Consider the following 22,715-nt stretch of genomic DNA (forward strand, 5'->3'; position numbering starts at 1 on the left):
CGCCCGCTGCAGCGCCGTGAGCGCGCCGCGCCCCCCGCCGGGCGTGCTGCAGCGCGGGGCGAGGCCCGCCGCGACGGGCGTGGCGAGCGCCCAGTGAGAGGAGAGTTTGGAGCCGAGCGGCCAATGAGAGCCGCGGGGCGGGGCGGGGCGAAGAGGCGGGGTTTGGAGGGTAGCGTGCGGAGGTTGCTATGGCCGTGGCCGCGGAGCGGCCGCATGGCGGGCCAATGGGCGAGCGAGCGGCGGCGGACGGACACGCGAGGGAACCAATGGGCGCGCGGCGTGCGGCCGCGGCGGGGCGGGGCTCGCGGCGGCGGCGAGAGGGGGGCGGAGGGCTCGGTGTGGCGCTAAAGGCGCGCGGCGGGCGGGGGGCGGAGCGGCGCGGTGCTGAGAGCCGGCGGGCGGCGCGAGCTGCGGGGCGCGGCGGTGAGCGGCGCTGCACAGGTGGGGCGGAGGGCCCGGCCGGGGCATCTCCCGCTCCCGGGGGGCGGCCGAGGGAAGGGGGGGCCGGCGGCCGGGTTCGGGGCGGCGGGGGCGGCGCCGAGGCGCGGGTCCGGCACACAAAGACCCCTTGTGCCGCGCGGGCCGCCCGCGCCGCGCCGAGGGGAGGTGGCCATTTTCTGCCGCTCCGCCGCCGCGCGGGGCCGGGCCGGGCAACGCCGCCCTTTGTGCTGCGGAGGGGTCCCGGAGCGGCCCGGCCCCGCGCCCTTTTGTTCGAGGCCGGAGCGCTTCTCTCGATTCCTTCGGGTTTTTTGGTTTTATTTTATCTTTTTTCTCTCCTGCCGTCGGCAGCGCCGGATCCCTGCGTGGGAACCGCTCTCATTTGGGTATTCCATGTAAATGCCGTCGTTCGCGGCGCGGGGCGAAGCGGGGCGGCCTTTGTTGTGCGCCGCGGGGATGGGAGCGGCGCTGCGGGGCGGTGGGCGCTGCGCTGCGCTTCTTTCGGCCCCGCGCGTCCCCGAGGCCCGGCGCTGCGGCTCCCGTCGGCTCCTGTCCTCCTCTGGCTGATCGCTGCTTTTTCCTGGCTGAAAGCTGCGGTTATTCCGCACCGGGTCCTGTCGGCGTTTTCCCTTCTCTTTTCTGGAATGCTTTAAATGTTGAGTCATCGCCTCTAGGTTTGAATTAGACGGTCTGTAGCGAGCGCTCTGCTCCCGCACCGCGGGTTCCGTGCCTTGCGTTGAGCTTAGCCGACCTCACGATCCTCTTCGCCTTGCGCGGACCACAGGCGTTGTGCTTCGTGCGCCTTGGGCGCGTTGCGGAGCTGCCGTGCCGTGCTGCGGTGACGAATGCGGTTTGCAAAACCTTCCCTGCTTTCACGGCTCGCGGTGTGCTCCGGTAGTATTCAGCATCTGTAGCGAGAGAGGGAACGGTCAGGCAGATCTGTGCGAGGTTGTCAGCCTTGACCTTGATGCTCTTTTGGGCAGCTGCAGATAGGACTGCAGAGCCCACGAGCACTGGGTGTAGCGGTGTTGCTGAGTGAGGGTGCCGTGCCCTCCCTCCTAAATAGATGCACTTAGATAAAACGGGCGTGCAGAGGCTCCCATCAGCAGTTTTTCATTCACCTTCATCTGTGAAGCTGCTGGAAAATCCAACATCAGTACTGAACTCGCTGCCTTGTGCCTCGAGGTAAACTCGAGAGGCAGGCATTCCTTATTCTTAATGTGGTCACGTCATTTGTTCACAGTTGGCAACAGAATCGGGCTGTGAAAGTGCAAAGTCTTGGAGCTTTAGGATGACGATGAGCTTGAAGGCTTGTTGGAGCTTCTGAAGTTCTTGTTTGTAGTTGAAAGTCAACTCTTTGTTAAAGTAAACGGCCTGGTGTCACTCATTCTGCTCTTTACTGTAGTTAGCTGTGTGTTGAATGTTATTTATGTATCATATTTGTTATTCAGTAGAAGTTGTGCTTCCTGGTAAGCTTATGTTAGAATCACCTCTTCTTTTTTTTAACCACCAAATAAATATAGGTGCATGTTGTTCTTATGGTTCCTGCCATTGCTGCAGTGTCTCTCTGGTGTACAACTGGACTTGGTTTGTGCTGCTTTTTCTGTAGCGGGTCTGGGATGATGTGTGAAAGATCACTGACTTCTGGACAGTGATTTAATTATTCAGAGGGCCACTGCTGAGAGGGGCTCCCAGTTGTATGGCAGTTTCATGCTATGGAAAGCCTTCACACTATGCCATCACCCGTGGGAAGATGCAGACGTTGATGGCAGACCATTTAATTGGTGTCACGGCTCTGTTTGTGGGTAAGAGTGCAACGTGTAACGTGCTTCTTGCTTCTCTCCTTTGCAATGCACAGGGTAACTGATAGAGGACACCTTCCCTTCCCACAATGGCACAGAGATCTGGGCAGGAAGATCCCGAGAGATACCTCTTTGTGGACAGGGCTGTCATCTACAACCCTGCCACCCAGGCTGATTGGACTGCCAAGAAGTTGGTGTGGATTCCTTCAGAGCGCCATGGCTTTGAGGCAGCCAGCATCAAGGAGGAAAAGGGGGACGAAGTGTTGGTTGAACTGGCAGAGAACGGAAAGAAAGCGTTAGTCAATAAAGATGACATTCAGAAGATGAATCCCCCCAAGTTCTCAAAGGTGGAAGACATGGCAGAATTAACCTGTTTAAATGAAGCCTCTGTACTGCATAATTTAAAGGACCGGTATTACTCTGGGCTCATCTATGTAAGTACTAATTACTGGGTTCATTACGGTTGCTCGTTCAGCTGAAGTTTATCTGATTGCCATTCCTTTGCTTATTTGAAATGGAGGAAGTGGGTCTTGGCTTTGGTTTTGATAACGTAAATGCTTTGTGTCCTTTGCATTTAGATTAGCCCTGTGTCTTTTTCCATGCTGCGTGCAGGTTAGGAACTCTGTTGTCATAAAACAAATAATAAAAATGTCTCCTATGGAAATAATTCTGCAAGCATCTTTCAAAAATAGAATGCTAAATGGCAGCTCTGGGTGCTTAGCTCATGTGGCTCATTAGAGCACTTGCCTCAGACATGCTTAACTGATACAGTGAATGGTATCAAATGGCTTGTTTGAACTGAGAGATTACAAAACCTAACTTTGCTGAATAACTGCTCTTTAATTGCTCATATGAATAAACAAGTATCTTGTTTTAACTTGCAGTCTATTAAAAATGGTAATAAGAGGTGAATTAAAAGCTGGGAAGTGCTAGGAATGCAGAATGTCTAATGTCAACTCAGTGGGCCAGGAAAGAATGTGTTCAAGTGCTTAAAATCAATAAGATAAAGCTTTCTTTTTTCAGCGGTTTCGAAGCACTAATTGAAAGATGTGGTTTATTGCCATCTTTCTTTCGAGTCAGGAGTCACAAAGGCATTGGGGCATTTCCTCCTTGAACAGCACTGAGTGCTGTCTGTGGCATGCAGCTCAGAGGAGCTCCTTGTCTCTTGGGCTGACTGCACAGTGGCTCATAGCTCTTGGTGATATTTGGGCTCAATGAGCAGCCCTTCTATCTCAAGTGACTGGAACATCTGCTTAAACACTTGGCTCACTTTAATAAATGCTTGTTCTAAAGCTTAAATCCATTTTTATGTAGTTCTGCTAGTTAGTTGGCTCATTTCTCCTGTCTGCCTAGGCATCAGAGGACCCTTGGTAATGCTTGGATTTAATAGGTCTCCTCGTACTTCTGTGTTCACTTCTGTGTGTTTTTTTGCTTTTTGCCATTCCGAGGCCTTCCACCAAGAGACTGAGCTCAGCAAAACATGCTTCTGGAATGCTTCCTCTAAGCTTAAAAGTAAACTAAATGGATAATTAGTAAGGACTGGATTGAGAATTAAAAGTAAACAAGTTGATAAGTCAAATATTCTATGTGTGTATCAGTCGTAGTACTAGTTATGGAAGTCATTACCTCCTCTCTACCAGTATTCCTTTATAATGAGAGCTGAAAGGTGTAGACCTTACACTGGTGCTTGCTTGGATATTTAAGGGCTCCATACATCAGATGTAACTACAGATCTTTCTGGAGGCTGGCGCTGAGAACCTCTCACTCTTCATACAGGCAAATGTGCTGCTGTGTTACTTTGGATGAATGACAAACCAAAAAGCCCTCTGTCTTGCTCTTGTCATACACAGGAGTTTGTGGTAGCTTACAGGTAGCTCACCTATTTCTAACCCTCTCCTGCTTCCCCAAATGGTGCTTTCTGTTTTCATGCTCGAGCTGTGGAGGCGCAGGCTCTGCAACTTGGTTCCTTGGCACTGACGGACTGCTGTCACATAGGAGGATTACTGCATCCGTATGTTAGTGGTGACCTCCCCGCCCCCGAGCTGGAAGTTGGTTGGGATCAAGAAGCTAATGGATTTGTTGGCCTTAACTGGAGGTCTGAGCCACAGCAACATTGCTGGAGGATGCTGCTTTTACCAAGAATAGTGTGTGTCTGTGCACCCGGAGTAATTGCTTATTTGAAGTTAAAACTCTGCTCACTTTGTGGAGGGGGGGGAGCCACAATTGGAGGCTGAACATTGGCAGAGAATAGGCCACAAGAATTTCAACAGCAGCTTGAGCTGGTGGGATTTTTAGTGCAGTTCTGCTCTCTCTCAAGGATCCCCGTTTCCTCAGCCTTGTACCCGCATTGCTGCTGCTGCTGACTGCACACCCAGGAGCCGTTGCTATTGCCTGGTAACCTGCTGATGTGCATCTGGCATGAAAAGCCAGAGTTAAGAGCTGATGAAGTGAATTATAGGAAACTGACCTTGGCAGGAATTGGATTGAGGCATGTCTGGATTCCCAGGTGCTTTGATAATAACCAAGCTGATGTTCATTTTAGTGCTGACCTTGAGCAGCTGAGATAGCAACGATGAATCTGATGTGCTTTCTATTAATTGCTAACCAGTAGCATACAGAGTTGCCTTTCTAGGAAGTAGGTGGGACTGTCCACTGGAGTAGAGTCCTTTCCTTTCAATCCCTGGAAAGGAAACAAGCTGTTAAATCTGACTGACAAGTCTAGTAATCTATCATTTACCTCTGCAGAATGAAACTAGTGGAGGAGCAGGGAGAGGTGACTACATCCAGCAGGTGCCGAGTTGCACGAGCTGAGCATTGAGAAGAGTTCCATGCAGCGTTTAAGGAGGGATGGTGGGCAGTTCTGCAACCTGTAGCATCTCTGGTATCTGTCCAGTGGCATGATCTTGAGTGCTGTATCACTGTGCGAGTGGTGAGCATGAGTGGAGAACTGGAGACTGGTGGTGTGTGAGAGTGTGTTGTCTGTTCTTGGTCCTGTCTTTATTGCTGCTCTCTTCAAGATGACGCAGAAGACAAAAAGTAGCAGGGTTTGCATGGGATCTGCTGGGAAGAGTGGTTGGAGTGTGAACTGTGGTGAGCCCAGCCATGTGGAGGAGACAAAATGATTTCATTTCCTCCTCCATCTTGAACATCACCTGTTCTGCTTCTTGCCATTAGGCTTATTTTCAGTGTAGCTGAAGAACATTAAGATATCTTTCCTGGAGAAAATGTATTATTTTTGCAGTTTATTCTGAAGCATGCTATATTCACACCAAAAATGGGACAAACCTGTCGTTATGGCTTCTTGTACATGGACTTTTCTCCTTGACCCACTGACAGTTAAGCATGATCCCACACAGCCTCGAGTTCCACAGATGATCTGTGCTCATGCTGATTTTTATGGTGAAAATCCAGACCTTACGCTTCCCTAGGTATATGCACATTCCTTCTGGTAGGGATATGTCATGTGGATCTCTGATACTCTAGACTGCATACTCTGCTCTGGAATGGCCGGCCTTAACCCTAGCCTCAGTCTGTAATCAGTAGCCTCTTTCCTTGCTGTAGATCAAGAACTGGAGGCAGTTGGTTGTGAGTGTAGCCAGGGGGATCCGCAAGAGCTGAGAGGTTGTTGGGAAGGTTTGGATCAATAGGACTTTGCTCAGACTGGTTGTGTGCCAGTTCTTTGTGTCCTTGTGCCTGATGAACTGCTTTCTCAGTGCCTTCTGGGGATGCTGCTGTAAGGGAGGAGTTTGCCTTTGGGCATGAGCTTTGGGTTTTTAGCTTGAGTGAGGGGACATCTTGATGTTTGCAGTAGTGTTCTATATGCAGGTCTTGCGAAGAGTTGTGGCTACCAGCTGTAGATCAGCGTTTCTGTTTAAGTCACATCAGGTAGACATGATTTCAGAGGGCAGGCTGAGGGGGATCCTTAAATCAAATGGCAAAATAGAGGCATCCACTGGGGAGAATCACTTGTAAGGGTCTGTCAGCTCTGCACACTGCAGAGTTCTGCAGACCTTTGTGGCCAACTGCAGGCTGTTTGCCTCGTTACTTCATGAGGTTCTGGGTTCCCTCTGAGCCAGCTTCTGACCTCCCCACTGTCCAGCATGGTGTTTGAATGTAGGAATTCACTCTTTGCCTACTGACCTGCTGTGCTGTGAGCTGGGGAGCCGGGAGCTGTGCCACTCGTGACTCAGACAGCTGTGGTGTCAGTTTGCTGCTTCAGAGCAGGGGCTGAAGCTGTGGCTTTGGCTGTCAGAGCTGTAGCTGTCACCTTCCGTTGTGTCCCCTGGACACAGGAGATATTTGAAATGGATGTCCTGGTGGGGAGCGATGGGGCTGCCAGGGGAGATCACCAAGAAGGCAGAATTTAGTCTGGAAGCAAAATGCAGGGGAAAGAGATGCTGCACGTGATAATATGGAGGGGAAAATACAGAGCTGCTTTGCTGGGGAGCTGCAAATAATGCTCCAGAGGAGTTTCTAGTGTAGGAGGAAGCATTTTCTCCATCTTCATTTGTGTGCTTCATTCTCAACAAAGCATTAAAGATCACAATTCAGAAAGATTATATATAGGTTATACATAGTCAGCTGTGTTCAAAATGAGGTTTCTGCAGAACTTACTATCCAATTTGACTCATGGCTGATGTGAAGAAGAGAACTGTTGGCATATATATGTGGGTTTTTTTTCTTTTTTTACCATTTTCTTCTGTCTGCACTTTGAAAAAAGGGAGCTTCAGCAGGTGACTGATCATCACACTGCTGAGAGTCCTTCCATTTCAGAGCAAGATCTTATTTTTTTCTTGAGCTCTGAATTGAATTTCGTGGTATGCTACACCACTTCAAGGACTGCAGAACAGAGCTCAGGACTGTTCCTGGTCACTTGAAGTGTTTCAGTGCTTTGGTGGGCAGCAGTCTGGATTCGGTTCTTGTAATATCTTGAACATTTAAGTCGCTCTGAAGTGTTTTAGTAAATAGAAATGCAACTGACTGCAGAGATCAGGAGTGTAAATACCTCTGTTCTGCTGGGTGGAAGGTAAGATGTCTGCAGTACTGCAGCTTGGGCAGGAATTGGGAAGAACAAGGTGATGGCTGTGCTGCTGAGGTAGGACTGCATGGAACTTCCCAGCAATATGAAGCTCTGCTTTTGTCTCTTAGTTCCTTGGTGGAAAATAGAAGGGAAAAAGAGAGCTTCATGCCCAACTCACTAACACATATTTTGTTAAAGCAGAAAGATTCTAACTAAATGAACTTGAATGGTGTGGATCCTGCATGAGTTTGACACACCTGTCTGCTTTTCCAGGAGAGAAGAGAGCTGAGTGTCACATCTGAGTTGCAGGGCTGTATTTGACTGATGCATGTGGACAAATAGCTGAGAAGTTCCTAGAAAGCTGTGTGTGTCTGCTCGAGGGCTCTGTGGAAGTCCTGGTGTTTGAATAACTGAGGGGAGACACTGCAGGCCCTGAAGTATCTGCCTTGTGCAAAGGTTGCCATTCCTGTGCCTGCCAGGATGGAATGAAGGAGCTGCCCGTTTAAACTGTGGGTGGTGTTGATCTGTTGCTAAGGCTGACCATCAGCATCTCGTAGGGTTTATAAAAACCATATTCAAAATCCGTTGCCCTGTGTGTTCTGCTCTGTTCCTTGCTCTCCTGAAGGGAGGGGTCGTTGCCTGCAGTTAATGTGGCTTGCTGATATTCCATAAGTCTTGGCAGTAACTGCTTCCTGACCTCGTTTGGTCACAAGGATTGGAGCAGCTGTCTGAGAAATTCTGTTGGTTTTGGCTTCGCCTGGTTCTGCTGTTCCTGTGGAAGAACAGAGGGATGCTGGGGCACATGGAGGAAGGGTTCAGGTTCAACTCTCAAGTCTTTTGAACTCAAAATATGGATCGTTTTCACCACCCACCACTCAGTTTCATTTTAGCAAAGACTTTTCCAAAAGGGTTGGAAGCTGTGCAACTCCAAGGGCTTCTGGAACTTTCCTGCTAATTACTGCTCTCTGCATATGCTGCTTTTTCCTAGCAGCAAAGAAGAAAACATTCTCGCTATTGTGGTTACAAACACTTCGGTAGATATTTCTTAGAATTACAAGTATTACCTCCATAATTGGTCTGCAGCCCAATTTTTTTTTCCTATGCTTTCCATTTTATTTAGCAGAAGAGGGGGCAGAAAATGACAAATGAGCTGCAGTCCCCAGCTCCAGGGCCTGCTGTGCGGAGCAGGTCTCAAGCTGTAACCTGTTTCTTCTTACGCCACTGCTCCTGTGAGGCCAGAGCATAACCTAGAGCAGTCAGTGTAATTATATAAGCTGCTGTATTCTAATTGTTTCAATTTTTGTGCTGGTCCAGTTGGGAGAACTTCAGATCACTTTGTAACAGACTGCTAACAACAGACCCTGCAGGAATCTCGAGTCTGTATCTTTACTTCATCTTCCCATGAAGATGACCCAGTTGTGTGGGCTCTGGTACTTGATAGCACGCAGCAGTGCTTGGGTTCAAACTGATGACTGCTTTGACCTCAAGTTGTTTTTAGATTAATTCAGGTTTGTGGAAGACTCAAATGTGATCAAGTAGACTTTTGGTGTACTAAAATCTCTCGTCCCTACGCAAGAAGGAATACAAGGTCTGATGTATTCTCTGGTTCCTTTAGCAGTGGTAGCATAGCAGCCCACAGTGATGCAGTAGTTTGGATATGGGCTGGTAACACAGTGCCTTTCTTCAGCTGAGTGCTCCATCCAGCAGAGCCCTTTGAGCCCAGTGCCTGCAGCAGGCAGCCTGAGATGGGCTGGGGGCTGCTGTACGGCCCTGCAGAGCCTGCTAGCGGATATTAATACTGCACTGCCCTGCTGTGAGCTGGGATCATGTTTTCCCCGTGAGGCTTGGCATGGTTGGGGCTTTTGCACTGTGCTCAGTGACACTGCTGTCAGTCTGAGCGGGGAGCTCTGAGCGGGGCATAACCTGTGCTGCCAAATTACGTTGTTTATTCTCTTTTTTAAACAGTCTGAAGCCTGTAAATGTGACAGTGTAGTGCTACTGAGCTCCCTGTCTGCAGGGCCGGCTGCAGAGAACATCTGTAGACAATGCTGTTCTGCAGTTTGGGCAGTGTTTTTGCTTTAATAGCTGTATATGTGTTCCCTTTGTCATCCCCACGGAGATCTTGCCCTTCAGCTGTTTGAGTAGCGGCCAGGGCTGCTGTCCCTGTGCAGCCCAGCTTCTGTCAGGCTGAGGCTCCTGCTGCCCCGCTGTGTCTTTCACCCTTGCTGGTGTCTCTGACCTCTGCTTGCTGGATGCCAGTAGGACTGAATTGTTTTAGCTAGAGTTTGTGCAGACATCTGGGTTAATTCAGGTGCCAGGCTGCCAAGTGCTCTGACTGGGGAGCTTGGGCTGGGGGTGATGGTGATGTGCCAGATGCTGGCTGGACTGCAGCTGCGCATAGTGGAGGATGTGTTCCTCTCCAGGCCACAGCTTCTGGCTTCTCAGGGGCTGAGGAGCTACATCCCATTCTGTACAGTGTGAATTTCAGGTTACCTCAGTGAGTAGGGGAGGAAGGCTGTCTGTGAGAGGCTCACCCAGCTCAGAGGCTTAAGTAAGGTGTGGAGAGTGAAAGGCAGTAGCTGTGCAACCTAAGAAGGTAAAACTGGACAAGGGGACGATGATGTGGTGTTGCAGCTTTCCTATCAGGAGGATGGGTCCTACATTTGCAAACATGGGATACAGGTCTTGTTTTCTAGGCAAGACACTAGTGGGTTACACTGCAATCAACAGTAGGGGGATGCCTAGAAGCTTATTTCAGCTTAATTATTGATGTAGTAGTGGACTATGTCTATCACTTTCTGCATTTGAGGAGCTGCAGATGAACATTGAGCCTGGGTACTGCAGCAAGGCAAACTGTTCCATTTCTCCCTTTAGAGAACTGACCTGCATCTTGCTGATGTGCTCTGAAACCACTCTTTACAGAGGCCTTTTTCTGGTGTTGCAGTAGGAGGCACCAACCTAGCCATTATAACAGCATTTTCCTTGACAGAAGAACTGCAAGGCTGGACTGTTAAGCTAGGGAGCTGTACAAAGGTTTGGACACTATTGCCATTGTAAAAGTGCACACACACAGTGATGTTTTGATGTGGCTTTAAGGAAAGACAGCACTTGGGAACCTTTCCTGCTCTGAAGCACTGGTACGAATCAGTGGGAGTGATCCTGTAGTCTGCAAGTTGAAACTTTCTTTTGTGTCTGAAGAGTTCAGATAAAGTGAGAGGTAACTCTTCTGTTACCTGTGTGGCACTGGTAAGCTGCTCTCCAGGAGACAAGTGATGATGCACAATGTCTGACAGATACGTATGTCTGTCTCCTTCTCAGGTTGCTTACTGCTAGGAATATACCATAGCTTTCAGATAGGCCTCTGCAAGCAGGCTGAGCTCTGCAGTCTGGGGCTGCATACCAAAATCCAAATTACTAAGTGATATATTACTGGATTAAAGCTTGTAAGCATCTGGAAATATTCAAACGCCACAATTAGTGTCCTGAAGGAGAGTTTGTATACAGCACTGTCAGAGCTCTGCTTTACTGTTTGTCTCTGGAGCCTTGCCTGGAGAGCATGCATTCCAGCAGGCAGCATTGCTGTTGCTCGATATTGTCTATATCCTGTTCCTGTGCAAAGCAGAAATGTGTTTCAAGCAGCTGGCTTAGTTTGCAGCTGATCACACAGTCCTAAGGTGAGTAAGCATCTATACTTCAGCTTTTCAATATACAGACCTAACCCTGTAAGCTGAAACTTGAAGTCTGGTTCCTCATCCAGGACGGTTGCTGTAGCTCTGCAGTGCTCAATTCTCATTCTGGTCTCCTGGCAGAGTTTGGGCCCTGGGAAGCAGAGGAGGCTCAGGGCATCACTCAGCCCTGCCTGGGTCTGAAAGCTTTGGGCACCTGCAGCAGCTGCCTGGGGCTGATCATTGAGCAAGGTGTCCGTTTGTAAGGCAGGTGTAAATATGTATATGTATTTTGCTCTGGCAGGTCACAATCTCAACCTATTTATCTTGCCTTCATGTTACATGTTATCTTTCCTTTGGGGGACCTTGGTGCCATCTTTCCTCAAATAAATGAATCTCTGTAGCATTGTGGTGTTTTGAAAGAAGTGTGACTTCAAATTCTGCAGGGAAAGGGCAGGAGAGTGAACTGAGTGACAGGTATGCAGGGCAGCAGGATGGTTGGGTTTGTGGTACTGTGTGTGGAAGAGCTCTCTTATGGTGGAGATTTAGTGGTCAGTGATACAAATTTATCGTCCAAACGAATGAACCTCAGCATTGGTGAAAGTAGTGAATAGTTCATTTGCTGATTGGGGTCGTTCCAGACTCTCTGATCCTTGCAATTACTGCACTGGGAGGTAGTCTGGAAAGGCTTCCAGGTTAGGTGTCATCAGTAGAGCTCAGAAACTTGCTAAGTTTGTGTTTATAAGGCGTTAGTTAGACAGCTGCATCCTTGGTAAGGTGTATCCCAGAGAGGTGAACCCAGGTCTGTGGAGCTGGATAGCAGAGCAGGGCCCAGGTGGAGCTGGGTGAAGGGTTCCAGAACCACCCTGTATGAATGAGCTGCACTGGATGATGCCTAAATAACTGTCCGTGTGGCTGCAGTGATCAGAGGATGTGCTGGGGCAGAGCTGGGAGCTGACCTGGCTGTAGGAATTCTTTTCTCATGAGCAGATCTCATCTGCAGTCAGCAGTGAGCTGGTCTTCGTCATCCAAAGTGACCATAGCAAGCAGCAGCTGTGCTGCATTTCCTTGCTGACTTGAAGCTGGTGGTTGCAGGATGGGTGGATAAATATGTGCCTTGCTTCTTGCTATCATTGCTTGAATGCTGGAATGATAAAGAGATTTATGGTGATCTTTTGATGTCTTCGTGCTATTGGTACTGCTTGTAGGTGAGTGTGGGTGACCTCATTTGGCTCCTTGGTCAGCTGAACCGTGCTATTAAAATAACTGTCCTGCCTTCCCTCTCCATTATGATCTCACTAGTGGCCATGATGCATTTGGTCAGGCAGCTCATTCTATTACTAACCAATTCTTTTAGGAATTTGTCCTCCAAGAGGCAATGCCCACTCATAAGTCACTGCCAGGGCAGCAGTGCTGGTGGGATGGGTGGTGGTAGGACTGGAAGGGAGGCCAGACAGGGACTGCACTCTCACCAAAGGCCCTTTCCTTATGTTGAGTTAATAATAAGTTGTTCTTTGTGCTTGGGTCAACTGACCTGATAACATCAGTTTCCTTTCTTGAGAAATACATACGTTATTCCCAAAGATATTTGGCTAGGTAAGGCACTGCGGTTCTTATCATCCAGCATATCAGAACAAAGCAGAGATTCCTTTCCAGTCAGGACATCTGATGTAACACCAAGTTCTTTTCCTTTACTGATAGCTCCTGGCTCAGAGATTGCCTTCTGCCTGTACTTCCAGGATCCTTTGTGCAGAAGAAATAAAGTTCCTCTTCTTCCAAATAAAAATTCTTTTTAAAGTAAGAAATGCTGTAAGATTCTTGTGTTGTCTGCTTAATACTACGTAGGCTCCCAGTGGCTGTCAGTGAAGTAAGGGCTAGCAATAGCTATCCCTCTTCTAACAGTCTGTAAAGGTAAGGCAGACTTCCTGACCCACAGAGATGCTTGTTGCCTCTGGCAGAAGACAGCTGCTCTCTCTTGCTAACGTTCCCATGGTACTAAAGATGCTAATGGTATTAAAAAGTGCTTTCAGAACTTGATATAAAAGAAAATCTTTCCAGTAATGTTCATTTCATAAGGAAACAACACTAGGTGTGGGTTTAGAAAGGGGGGGAGCCATTCTCGTGCCTCGGATGCCTCAGTTGAGGGAGATGACACGAGCTTTCTTCTGGCAGTGCACAAAGTTGTCTTTCTGTTACCTTGCCTTTGTTACTCAGGCCCTTGCAGCCAGTCCATGTTTGCATATCCTCCTACTGGCAAAGGGAGGACTGATTATTTTCCATCTCTGTATATTGATATGTGCAACTGCTGATGTTTATGTATATCACTTACGTGTGATAACTTCTGTAGAGCAGAGGTTGAGCTGTTCCAAAGTCATCTTGATACTTAATTCATGTGGAAATGTGGGCCTTTGTGTATCGCTTGCAGTGTACACTCAATTTCAGTAGCAGTAAAAAAGAAATGCCTCAATACGAGTGACTTCAAAGAGCAGTGTAAAAATTGTACTTGAATGTTTTGATATGATGGCAGCTCTGATGATTTCTGTTCAGTATCAGCAGGTGACAGAACGCTGTCTGCAGTGCCTGCTGCCCTGTGCCCAGGATGGGGGAATGGAAGGAGCAGCATCTCCAGGAGGAGATTGCTTTGGGCCTCTGCAGAAGGAAGACATGGCATCATAGGAAAACAGCAGGATAGCAAGAATAGTGGTTGGGAATAATAGGCTTTTTCCTTATCCAAGTTACATAATAGAATAATGATACATTAGCCTAAATAATAGGGTTTGCTCTTGCACAAAGTCTCTGCTCTCTGTCTTTATCAACCGCTGCCAGTCCCAGCTAAAGATTGTGTGAAGAATGTGATGTCCTCTCTTTGCTGCTTTAAACTCTGGTCTTCCACAAGTGGTGTCTCAGAAATGTACATTTCTGTGTCAGTGCAATAACTCTGCAGATACCTAGTAGTTATTTTTCTCCTCTGTGTTGTGTGATAGGTAAAATCACTGTTCTCTATTGTAAGCTCTTGATTTTTTTCCTTTAATTTAACAGTTTTTAGAGGATGATTATAGGGTAAATCAATATTGCAGTTCTTCCAAGTATAAAAATGAAAATACTTCAGCAGGCGTGTTACTGAAGGAGTAGAACATCAAAAGGTGCCCTTAATTCTTTAACTTCATAAGTAGAAAAGAGACTTAAATATCTGTGGGAAGGAGATCAGATGTTCCACTTCAATGTTTATTTACGTTGATTATCTTTAAATGACTTTTAATGCAGGTAATTAAAGAGCTTTTTAACAGAGCTATAAACCAGCGGTCTGAGGATAGCATGTACTTAAAGTTCTCCAACAGAAAGGACCTTAATTTTGCTCTAAGAGAAATCCAAAATAGCCTGTGAAAAACGTCTTGCTCCTCGTGTTTCTAATTCAATTCTGTGTTTATTAATGAAACCTCTTTTTCTTTTTTAAGACCTATTCAGGGCTGTTCTGCGTAGTTATAAACCCGTACAAGAACCTCCCGATTTACTCAGAGAACATCATAGAGATGTACAGAGGGAAGAAGCGCCACGAAATGCCACCACACATTTATGCCATATCCGAGTCTGCCTACAGATGCATGCTGCAAGGTAAGGGCGTTAACGTTTCTTACAGTCATTCAGTGAGTCTCAACTCTTCCATGCACTTAAAGCTCCCAAGTTTTGGAAGTTTAGCGGTGTATTTTCCTGCTGTGTTGTAGTTCTTAACGCAATCTCTATTTCCTCTTGTACTCAAAAAAAAACCAAAAAAAACTCTTACCTAGAGACTTCAGCTTTTAGACCAGAAGTAACTTGGAGCTTGACCCCTCATTGGTGTGTTTGTCTGCCTTACGGCTCAGAAGCGAATGGATGCCAATAGGAGGTGTGCTGTGCCAGCTGGGGGCATTGGAAGTTGTAATGGAAATACTCCCTTCTAAAAGAAAAAGAGATAAGATTGATGTCAAAAGTTGTAAGTGCCCTGGCATTGAGTGAAGTGAGAATGAGACAGTGCAATGAAAGGGGAAAGCTGAGGTGTAATGGCTTGTTTCTGTGCTCCTTTAAAAATGGTGACATCTTGGCCACTGGAAGTAATGGTCTGAAATGACAGTGAGACACAGCCAGGTGCTTCACCTTGAAGATCCAGGTTTGTTTTTTACCACCAAACTCACGTGAGGTGTATCTGTAGCAAACTGAGCAACTTCATGGTGGGCACTTGGAATTTTGGATAATGAGCATCTGGCAGATAAATGCATTAAAATAAACACCACTGTGGTAAGTATGTTGAAAGAAGCAACAGCATCAAACTTGTACAACTGCACTGACACAGTGTTGGATGGTGCTGTCTGCACTGGTTCATGGCTTACGCTGGGGATACCTTACTGATCCAGAAACACCAGCTTGCTCTATCTAGAGAAGTGCATGTGGGACAGAGAGAGGCCTGAAAAACGTGCTGTGTTCTGCTGCACATGTGGCTGGAAGAGAAGCTACAGCCTGTCAGCACAACATAAACCTCTCACAACTCAGATCAGAATCTTCCTAACTTGGAAGACAAGTGCAGACTTTGGGGTTGCATACATACATACAGTGTAAGTCAACATCAGTAGTTCTCAAGGCTCAGGTTCTCTCTGTGTATCTGTTCCCCAGTACCAATTTGTGTCTCTGGACTTCTTGCTGAATTTTGTACAAATTTTGTCCTGAATTCAGGAAACTATGTTTAAAGAAAAAGCTTTCATATGACAGTCTGTGTTTAGTTACAGTTGTTTTCTTTTCATACTGATATATCTCTGTTTTTCAGTGCTTACTTGCTTTGTGATTTTGATAGTGTGAATCTTTCTCTCTTAAAAGAATGAGGGCGTGGATTAGAATTAAAATAGCTGGGGGCTGTGCAGCAGGACCGACGTGTTACAGAATGATTTCTTCAAGGTTAACAATGTGTTTCTGGTATCCTTCACCTGTATGGAATTGTTCCCTGGTTATTTTTGCAAGCGATTGCAATCAGGCAGTGAACTTTCTGTTGGTGGTTTGCCTTCACAATTCCTTTGCTAAGGATAAGTAAGAGCTCAGGAATAGGTATTGGCAGTTGTACAGTAGGCAAATATTTTACTTTAGCAAATTGTTCTTGCCTAATCGGGTTAGATCAGAAGAGACCTCCAGAGGAAGGGAAAAAGCAGCACAGCTTCTGATTTTTGTAGTGCCTTCAGTGAATTGTTTGCAGACATTGCTGTGCTGTAGGAGAAAGGTGGAGTACAGAGCTCTGGAGATATTTGCCTGAAGTATGAGGCATGGCTATTTGTATTGGTGATTTGCCTGGCTTCTCATATTCTTGCGAAGCAGCGATGAGCTGTGATGAGAATGGCTGGTGAGCATTTGTGTGAAGTGGGATAAGTGGAAGGGAGGGGTGGCTCTGCTGCTGCTCAGTGCTGGGCTTTGGTTGCAGGGCCTCTAGATGGGACCTGCTGAGCAAAGCAGTGCTTGAGGGAGCTCAGTTTGAGCCTACAAATACCCTTAGCTGTTACAATTGCAGTTTGTCTAATCTTTCAGAGTATCAACTAGTACTTACCTTAATAGTAGGAGTCAGTAACAATATTCAACTTATTTTTTGGTTGCCAGTTTGCAGTACAAAACCAAGTGTGGGATGTGCCTGTCACTTGGTAGGGACAGTTAGGTTTTTCTTCATAGCTGAGGGGTTGATACAGTTCAGTTTCCTTAATCTAATTATTCCTTACGTTTTGCTCTAGACTTTGTCATAAACTAATGGAACAGAAAACTTGTACTGGAAGCTTTTGGCTAGTAGGATTAGGTCTAACCAAGAGCTAGCTGTCTTCGTTGCAGCACTTCAGGTGAAGTCATGAGTGGTCTTCACTAACACAGCCTTATTTAAGCATAGTCTGACAACAGTGCTTTTTCTCAGCAGTTGCTAATGTGGCTGTAAAACTGTTTCTGCAGTTCCCATCCCGGTTGGTGCATGCAGTTGCTTTGGGAGGTGTAGATAGGATGGCAGAGGGAGAGTGAACTGGGGGTAGAGAGTTGTTGTTCCAGTACTACTGCAAATAATTGCTGTGCTACTGTAGTTTCTTTTGATATAGATGACTACCGTGTCCAGTAGTTGGCTTCTGGAATTTAATTATTAGGATTCAAAACTGAGATTGAAGCCATAGGAATGCTGTTTCGTTGGGTAATATGACCATAACCTCAGAGAATACCTTAACCATTAATTTAGGCCAATGAAAGCGGGTTGGCTGTGTTTTCCTGGCCCGCTCAGTGGTATTTTGTGCAGTGTAATCATGTTTACTTTTCTTGTAATCATAGCTACTAATTTTCCAGGTGTTGGTGAAATGTGTTTATGCTGATCACCAGGATACTTGGACCTGAGCTGTGTCCAAACAACCAGATTTCTTACAACACAGTTCCTGTGTGCTGGTAGTAAAGGGCAGCAAGTAAACTGCTACTCGGTAGTTTAGCCCTTTTATGCCATTCGTTCAGAGCTCAGATGATGAGAGATCGGCTTCACACTTCTGCTGAGCTGAGGGTTCATGTGTTGTGTGAGCCTTAATATTATCTTAAGCAAAAAAAAAAAAAAAAAAAAAGGTTGTGAAAGCAGAGGGTTTTTTTGATCAGCAGAAACAGAACTGATGTGTGTGTCTGAATAGGTGCTCGTCATCTTAGGCACTGCTGAAGTGCTCCATTTTGTTAAGCTGGTGATGTGCACTGCGTGTTGCACTTCACAGCACTCTTACAGAAAGGCTGTATGTGGGGAGTGCTGCAAACTGCCAGCCATAAAGCTGCTGCTGCGCTCATCCCTGTGAAGAATTTCCTGTTTGGGAGAGCTGTCATCGCAGGTCAGCTCTCATCTTGCCCTCCAGTGGGAAGCAGAATGGGCTGGAATTCGTTTTGGAATTTGTTAACCAAGGAGGACAAAGGGGGAAGGAGGGGAAAGAGCAGGGGAAGCAGAATATGCTCAGAAAGCCTGGTTTTTCATTTCTGAGAGCAAATAGTAATCTGCAGAGAGATGTGATAGCTTACACTAATTCCACACAAGAAAGAAGGAAGTGGAAAAATCATTTTTAGGGCTGTGTTGCAGCTGGCCAGTTCAGTGCTGGTGCAGCTGTGATGTGCTGAGGATTTGAGGCGAGCTTTGCAAGGAAAAGCAAATCTCAGTGATTGCTTGATCTCATAAACATTGACTTTCCTGCAAGGCTTGCAGTAAAGATTGAGTGCAGGCAGTCTGTGAGTGCCAGGCGGGACGCGGCGCGCTCCGATTACGGCAGCCCGGGTCTCTCTTCCGGAAGCACTCATTACCTGCTGTCCTGACCTCAGAAGGTAATAACCTGCAATTCTGCTTTACATGCTGGATTTCCCCTCTGCCTCCCCTACTAATTAGTTTTCAAAGCATTGTGGTGGGAGGCTAAGTGCTACTTCACAGGTGATTTAGTGGATTTCCCTTGTGCTTTCTCTTCATTTTCTTAATGTGAAGTTGAAGCAGTGAGTTCACATAACCCAGGGGCTCCCGGCTTATTGAAGCTGTTTGGCCCTAGACAGAAATCCTATGCATTCATGCATAGGGCCGGGGTTGGCATGCTTCACTAAGGAATCCTGGGCAGAGCTTTTCAAAGCTGCTGGGCGGTTGACATGGTCATAAGGAATTGGTGTCCTAATCCCTGTGACAACATTGACCTTAATTCTGTTTGGTAATACAATTTGTAAGACTTGCTGTGTTCCTCTGCACTGCTGAAACGTACAGGCGATGAGCAGCAGAAATATGGATAGGAGCTAGGATTTTCTTTAGGAAATGAATTCTGACTGCTGATTCCCCTATGACTATCTTCTTTTCCCTTTTTTAACAGAAGAGGCTTGACCTGATTGTGCAGGCAGCACTGACATAACTTTCCTCTGGTGCTTTGCCCATATGAGGCTCTCCTCTCCTGCTGTACTTTTTGAGGAAGTGTGGCATTGTCTTCTTATGCCTCTTTATTCACTGAATCTGAACAAAATACATTGTAGGATGTGTTGAGGCAGACTCGGTTTGCTTCTGGTTGCTGAAGACCTGCTTGCCTGCTAATATTACTCTTGTATAATTATGCTTAGTCTCTCCTTTCTATCCCGTTTCCCTGAGGACGTCTTGGTCAGCCCTAAATTAGCACTGGTATTTTCAGACTGCTTTAATCCTGTTCCAGGGGAGCTTTATCAGAAGCTGTGCAATAGGTGAGAGGAGCGCTCGGTGCTGGAGGAGCTGGCACTGCCACTGCTGCTCCCTGCAAAATAGCATACTGACCTATATCTCTAGTTAATTCCCTTTGAAATGCTTCTGGGAAGTGTTTTTATTGTATGAAATAATTTAGAATAAAACGTGGCAATTCTTTTCTGTGTGCTACTGAATATTGAGGTGGCAGGGACAGGTTGCTGTGAGAGTGAAGAGCCTGGCTAGCATTCTCCATGATGGGAACAGCACATCAAACCTGTTAAATGTGCAATTAATGTTTTTCACAGTATCTTTTTTGAGTTATCAAAACCTCAGAGTTCTTCAGCTCATCACAAAGTGCAGGATGGCAGGAACTGAACAGAGCTACCTGCTTGGCAGATGTGATAGGAAGGATTTCTGGGCCTCCTTATCATTGCACTGCTTTGTGTTTTCCTTTTATCCAGCCAGGCTGGTGTGGAATGTGAATATTTGTGTGACAGTAACATGGAAATGTGATATACAATGATTTTTAATGGCTGGAAAGAGGGATGGAGAATCGTGAAGGAAGAATTGAAGCAGAATAACTGAAATCCATCATGCTGAAACAGTCTTCTGCTTCATTTCTGAATTTGAAGGAAAATGAGAAATGCTTCTGTCAGCTGAACCTGTGGTGCAGTACTTCATTTCTCCTCACCTCTTTGTTCCTTGGTATCAGATCTGCTTCAGCTGGGGCTGTTTTGATGACTTTGTGCCATATTGGCACATCTCTGAATGATGTCAATAGCAATTATTGAATAAAGCTTAATGATGCTCGCTGTTAGAATGAGGTTGTATTCTACCACGTGTTTTTTCTCACCTTTAGTAGTGTTTGAAGTTCTTCAGTACTGCAGTACTTGGACAACAGTTCTTAACCTTTGTCTTTTTCTGTGTCAAAATGTGTTTGGATCTCTGCTCTAATTGGAGCTCAACCTCAGGGTTACAAACTTAATTAGACATAATAGTATTTAGAGTGAACTGCTGTTTTCTTAACTCTCAGTTCCTTAGAAGTGTTACTTGAAGTGGTTGACTGTGTTAATTTTTTTGGCATGCCTTCAAGAAGGAGCTTTGGCACTCTCCCTGCCCCTTCCCCCGAGGCGCCGTGTTGCACAGCCCAGCCTGAGCCTTTTGGTCAACGCTGCGACCAAGCGATGGGAGCTTGAAGATCTGCAGAGCAGGCTGAGCTCATAGCTGGTTTGTGACTGTGCTAGCAGGCAGACAGGAATTCAAGAGCAAGTGCATCCAACTTATGAAATCATTTGTGAGATGATTCATTTGTACGTATTACTCAGCCAGCACCTGCTTCTGGTAAAACTCTATTCCACAGTTTTAGTTTAGATCAAACTTTATTTCAGGGTGGATGTGAAATAAACACTATTTTCTGCTTTTTTTTTTTTTCTCATTTGGTTTTATCCTTCAGATGCCACAAATGCAGATATTACTTCCTGCACAGCAAAAGCTTCAATGAATGGTGTTCCTGAGAGCACTTTGCTTACAGCAGCTCTGCTGGTGATGCAGGCAGTCATTTTTTTGGTCAGTCATGTCTGCGTTCCTCTGGAGTGCTGAACGAAGAGTCCAGTTGTGCTGGAGCTGCCAGCAGTAGCAATTGCAGTAGCTCCTTTTTTATCCACCCTCCTATTTATTAAATGTTCTTGCTGTGTTCTGGCACAGAAACAAGAAGTAGGAGCAACTGTGAGCTCTTAGCTAGCAGAGAGGAATGGTGAGTGTTCTTCTGTTCTTTGTCTCCAGTAAGCCAAGGCTCTCATCACCAACATGATTATCAGTGCATCTCAGTGCAAGCTTTCAGTGCTTCCCTAGCTTCCTAACCAGGAGTGATGGCATCATCTAGTATCCATTCACTTGTCTGCCCTTGGTGCTTCCAGGCATTTGGCCAAATGGAAGCTTTTGGCTTTCCAGATGCTCAGGGGCACCAGGTTTCTTTTATTTCAAGGCTTTTTCAGAGTGCTGGCAAGACCATCAGCTTATGTGTACAAGGAAACTCAAAAGAAAAGGAAAGTGAGGCTGCAAGCACCAGATTTGAGCATGGAGAAGGAGCCGCTGACCTACTCGCTGTGGCTGCGTGTGGATGTTTGGCACAGAGCTGCCCCAGCACCCAGATGTTAGCTGCTGTCTCTGAGATTCTCTTTCAGATCTGCAGATATGATAGTGGTATGCATGATGTCTGTCCAGCGTGTTGGTGGAACCTGTTCCAAAGTATCCAGCTAGCCTTCACAGGAGTGTGTGCGTATGTGAGGTGGTGTGGGCATAAAGACTCAGAAAGGTTTTTTAGGGAGAGAGCGTGCCTCTCAAACGCACTGATCTGTGAATGAATCTGAGTGGACAGGAGGTCATCTGATAACGACCCACGTGAGTTTTCACATGTAATTTTGGTAATTATCATAAGCACAGGCTCTGAAGTAACTGCAGTGTGAGGGAAGGCCCCATGCAGGTACAGATCTGGTTATGTGGCTGATCTTATCCCTTGTTCTCTGCTTTCTGTGGCTTGGCAAGGTCACTGCTGGAGACATAAACCAACCTGTGCTTGCGTTCATGCCCCTTGTTTGTAGATTTGTTTGCCTGCAAAATGCAAAGTGATTCTAAGATGACACTTGGCTTATGTGGATTTATTTTTTTAGGACAGCAAAAACAGGAGCCCAGGACAAAGGGCTGTACCTCAGCTCACAGCAGAGGCCACACACATGAGGTGTACGATAAGGAATAAATTGCTCTGGTAGTGCTGGAGCTCTCACTGCTTTGGCAGGAGCTTGTGAGTGTGAAACAGATCTGTAGCAATCTAAATTAATTGTGCAGCAATGGTTAAAAATCAGAGAATAGGATCAAAGTGGGAAACACTTTACTGCCCTGAACTTAAAACTGCTGCCCCAAACTTGACATTTGTACCTTTGGTGCTTTGTGCTGCTCCAGCCTTTCCCTCCTTTGGGAGGAGAGGAAATAAGTCAGGAAAACATTTAAAGAACAGCTGAAGTTATCAAAACTGTGCATGGGAATGATAATTGAGGTCAAACAGAACGAGTCTACATCTGAAATGGCACAGGGAGGGGGAATAGTGCTTACATCTCCCACCCATCTCTTCCTATGTGGGAACAAAGGGTCATTAATTGGCAATCACAAGTGACGTGCAGAACAATGAGAAAACATTTCTTAATGGGGCAGCTAAATGGTAGCAGCCATGTCTCAGGATGTAGGGCTGCTGGAGTTCGGTGCTTCTTGAAAAGCTGCTGTTGGAGTGTGATGGACCAGAGACAGAACTCCTGTCTTGCTAAGTCAGCGCTTATTTGTGCCCTGCGTGCGGAGGCAGCCATGGCTGGAGCTGTGCGTGTGCTCTGTCATGGCAGGGCTCTGCTTGCAGCTGGCTGTTAGGGGCTGCTGGTCCTTGAAATGGGGGGCATCTCCTGAGCTATCCACTCTTGAAACCTCTTACAAGACAGTAACGGTGGCTCTTAAATATTCTCTGAGGACACTGTTTTGTTACAGTGATCAGTGATTCTAAAAGTAACAACTTCATTGCTAGAGAGCAGAGCCACAGTAAGTCCATGCACCGCATCTGAGACATC

General features: G+C 46.6%; 1 protein-coding gene across 4 annotated transcripts in view; it reads left to right on the forward strand.

The window, feature by feature from the left end:
- The first annotated feature begins 394 nt into the window (after positions 1-394).
- The window catches only part of MYH10 (myosin heavy chain 10), a 93,059-nt gene continuing 70,738 nt past the window's right edge, over positions 395-22,715 (forward strand). For 2 of the 4 annotated variants that reach the window (XM_042883919.1, XM_042883921.1), the window contains exons 1-3: positions 395-441; positions 2,297-2,674; positions 14,381-14,537. In XM_042883919.1, coding sequence (XP_042739853.1) covers positions 2,330-2,674; positions 14,381-14,537 — 502 coding nt within the window. In that variant the 5' untranslated portion in view covers positions 395-441; positions 2,297-2,329. Of the gene's footprint in view, positions 442-805; positions 825-2,296; positions 2,675-14,380; positions 14,538-16,262; positions 16,285-22,715 lie in introns of those variants that run through there. The other 2 variants (XM_042883920.1, XM_042883922.1) reach the window with 2 other exon arrangements.

The sequence above is a fragment of the Lagopus leucura genome, unplaced genomic scaffold (genome assembly GCF_019238085.1).
Source record: "Lagopus leucura isolate 7727_CA_CO unplaced genomic scaffold, USGS_WTPT01 Super-Scaffold_100040, whole genome shotgun sequence".
Taxonomy (NCBI): domain Eukaryota; kingdom Metazoa; phylum Chordata; class Aves; order Galliformes; family Phasianidae; genus Lagopus; species Lagopus leucura.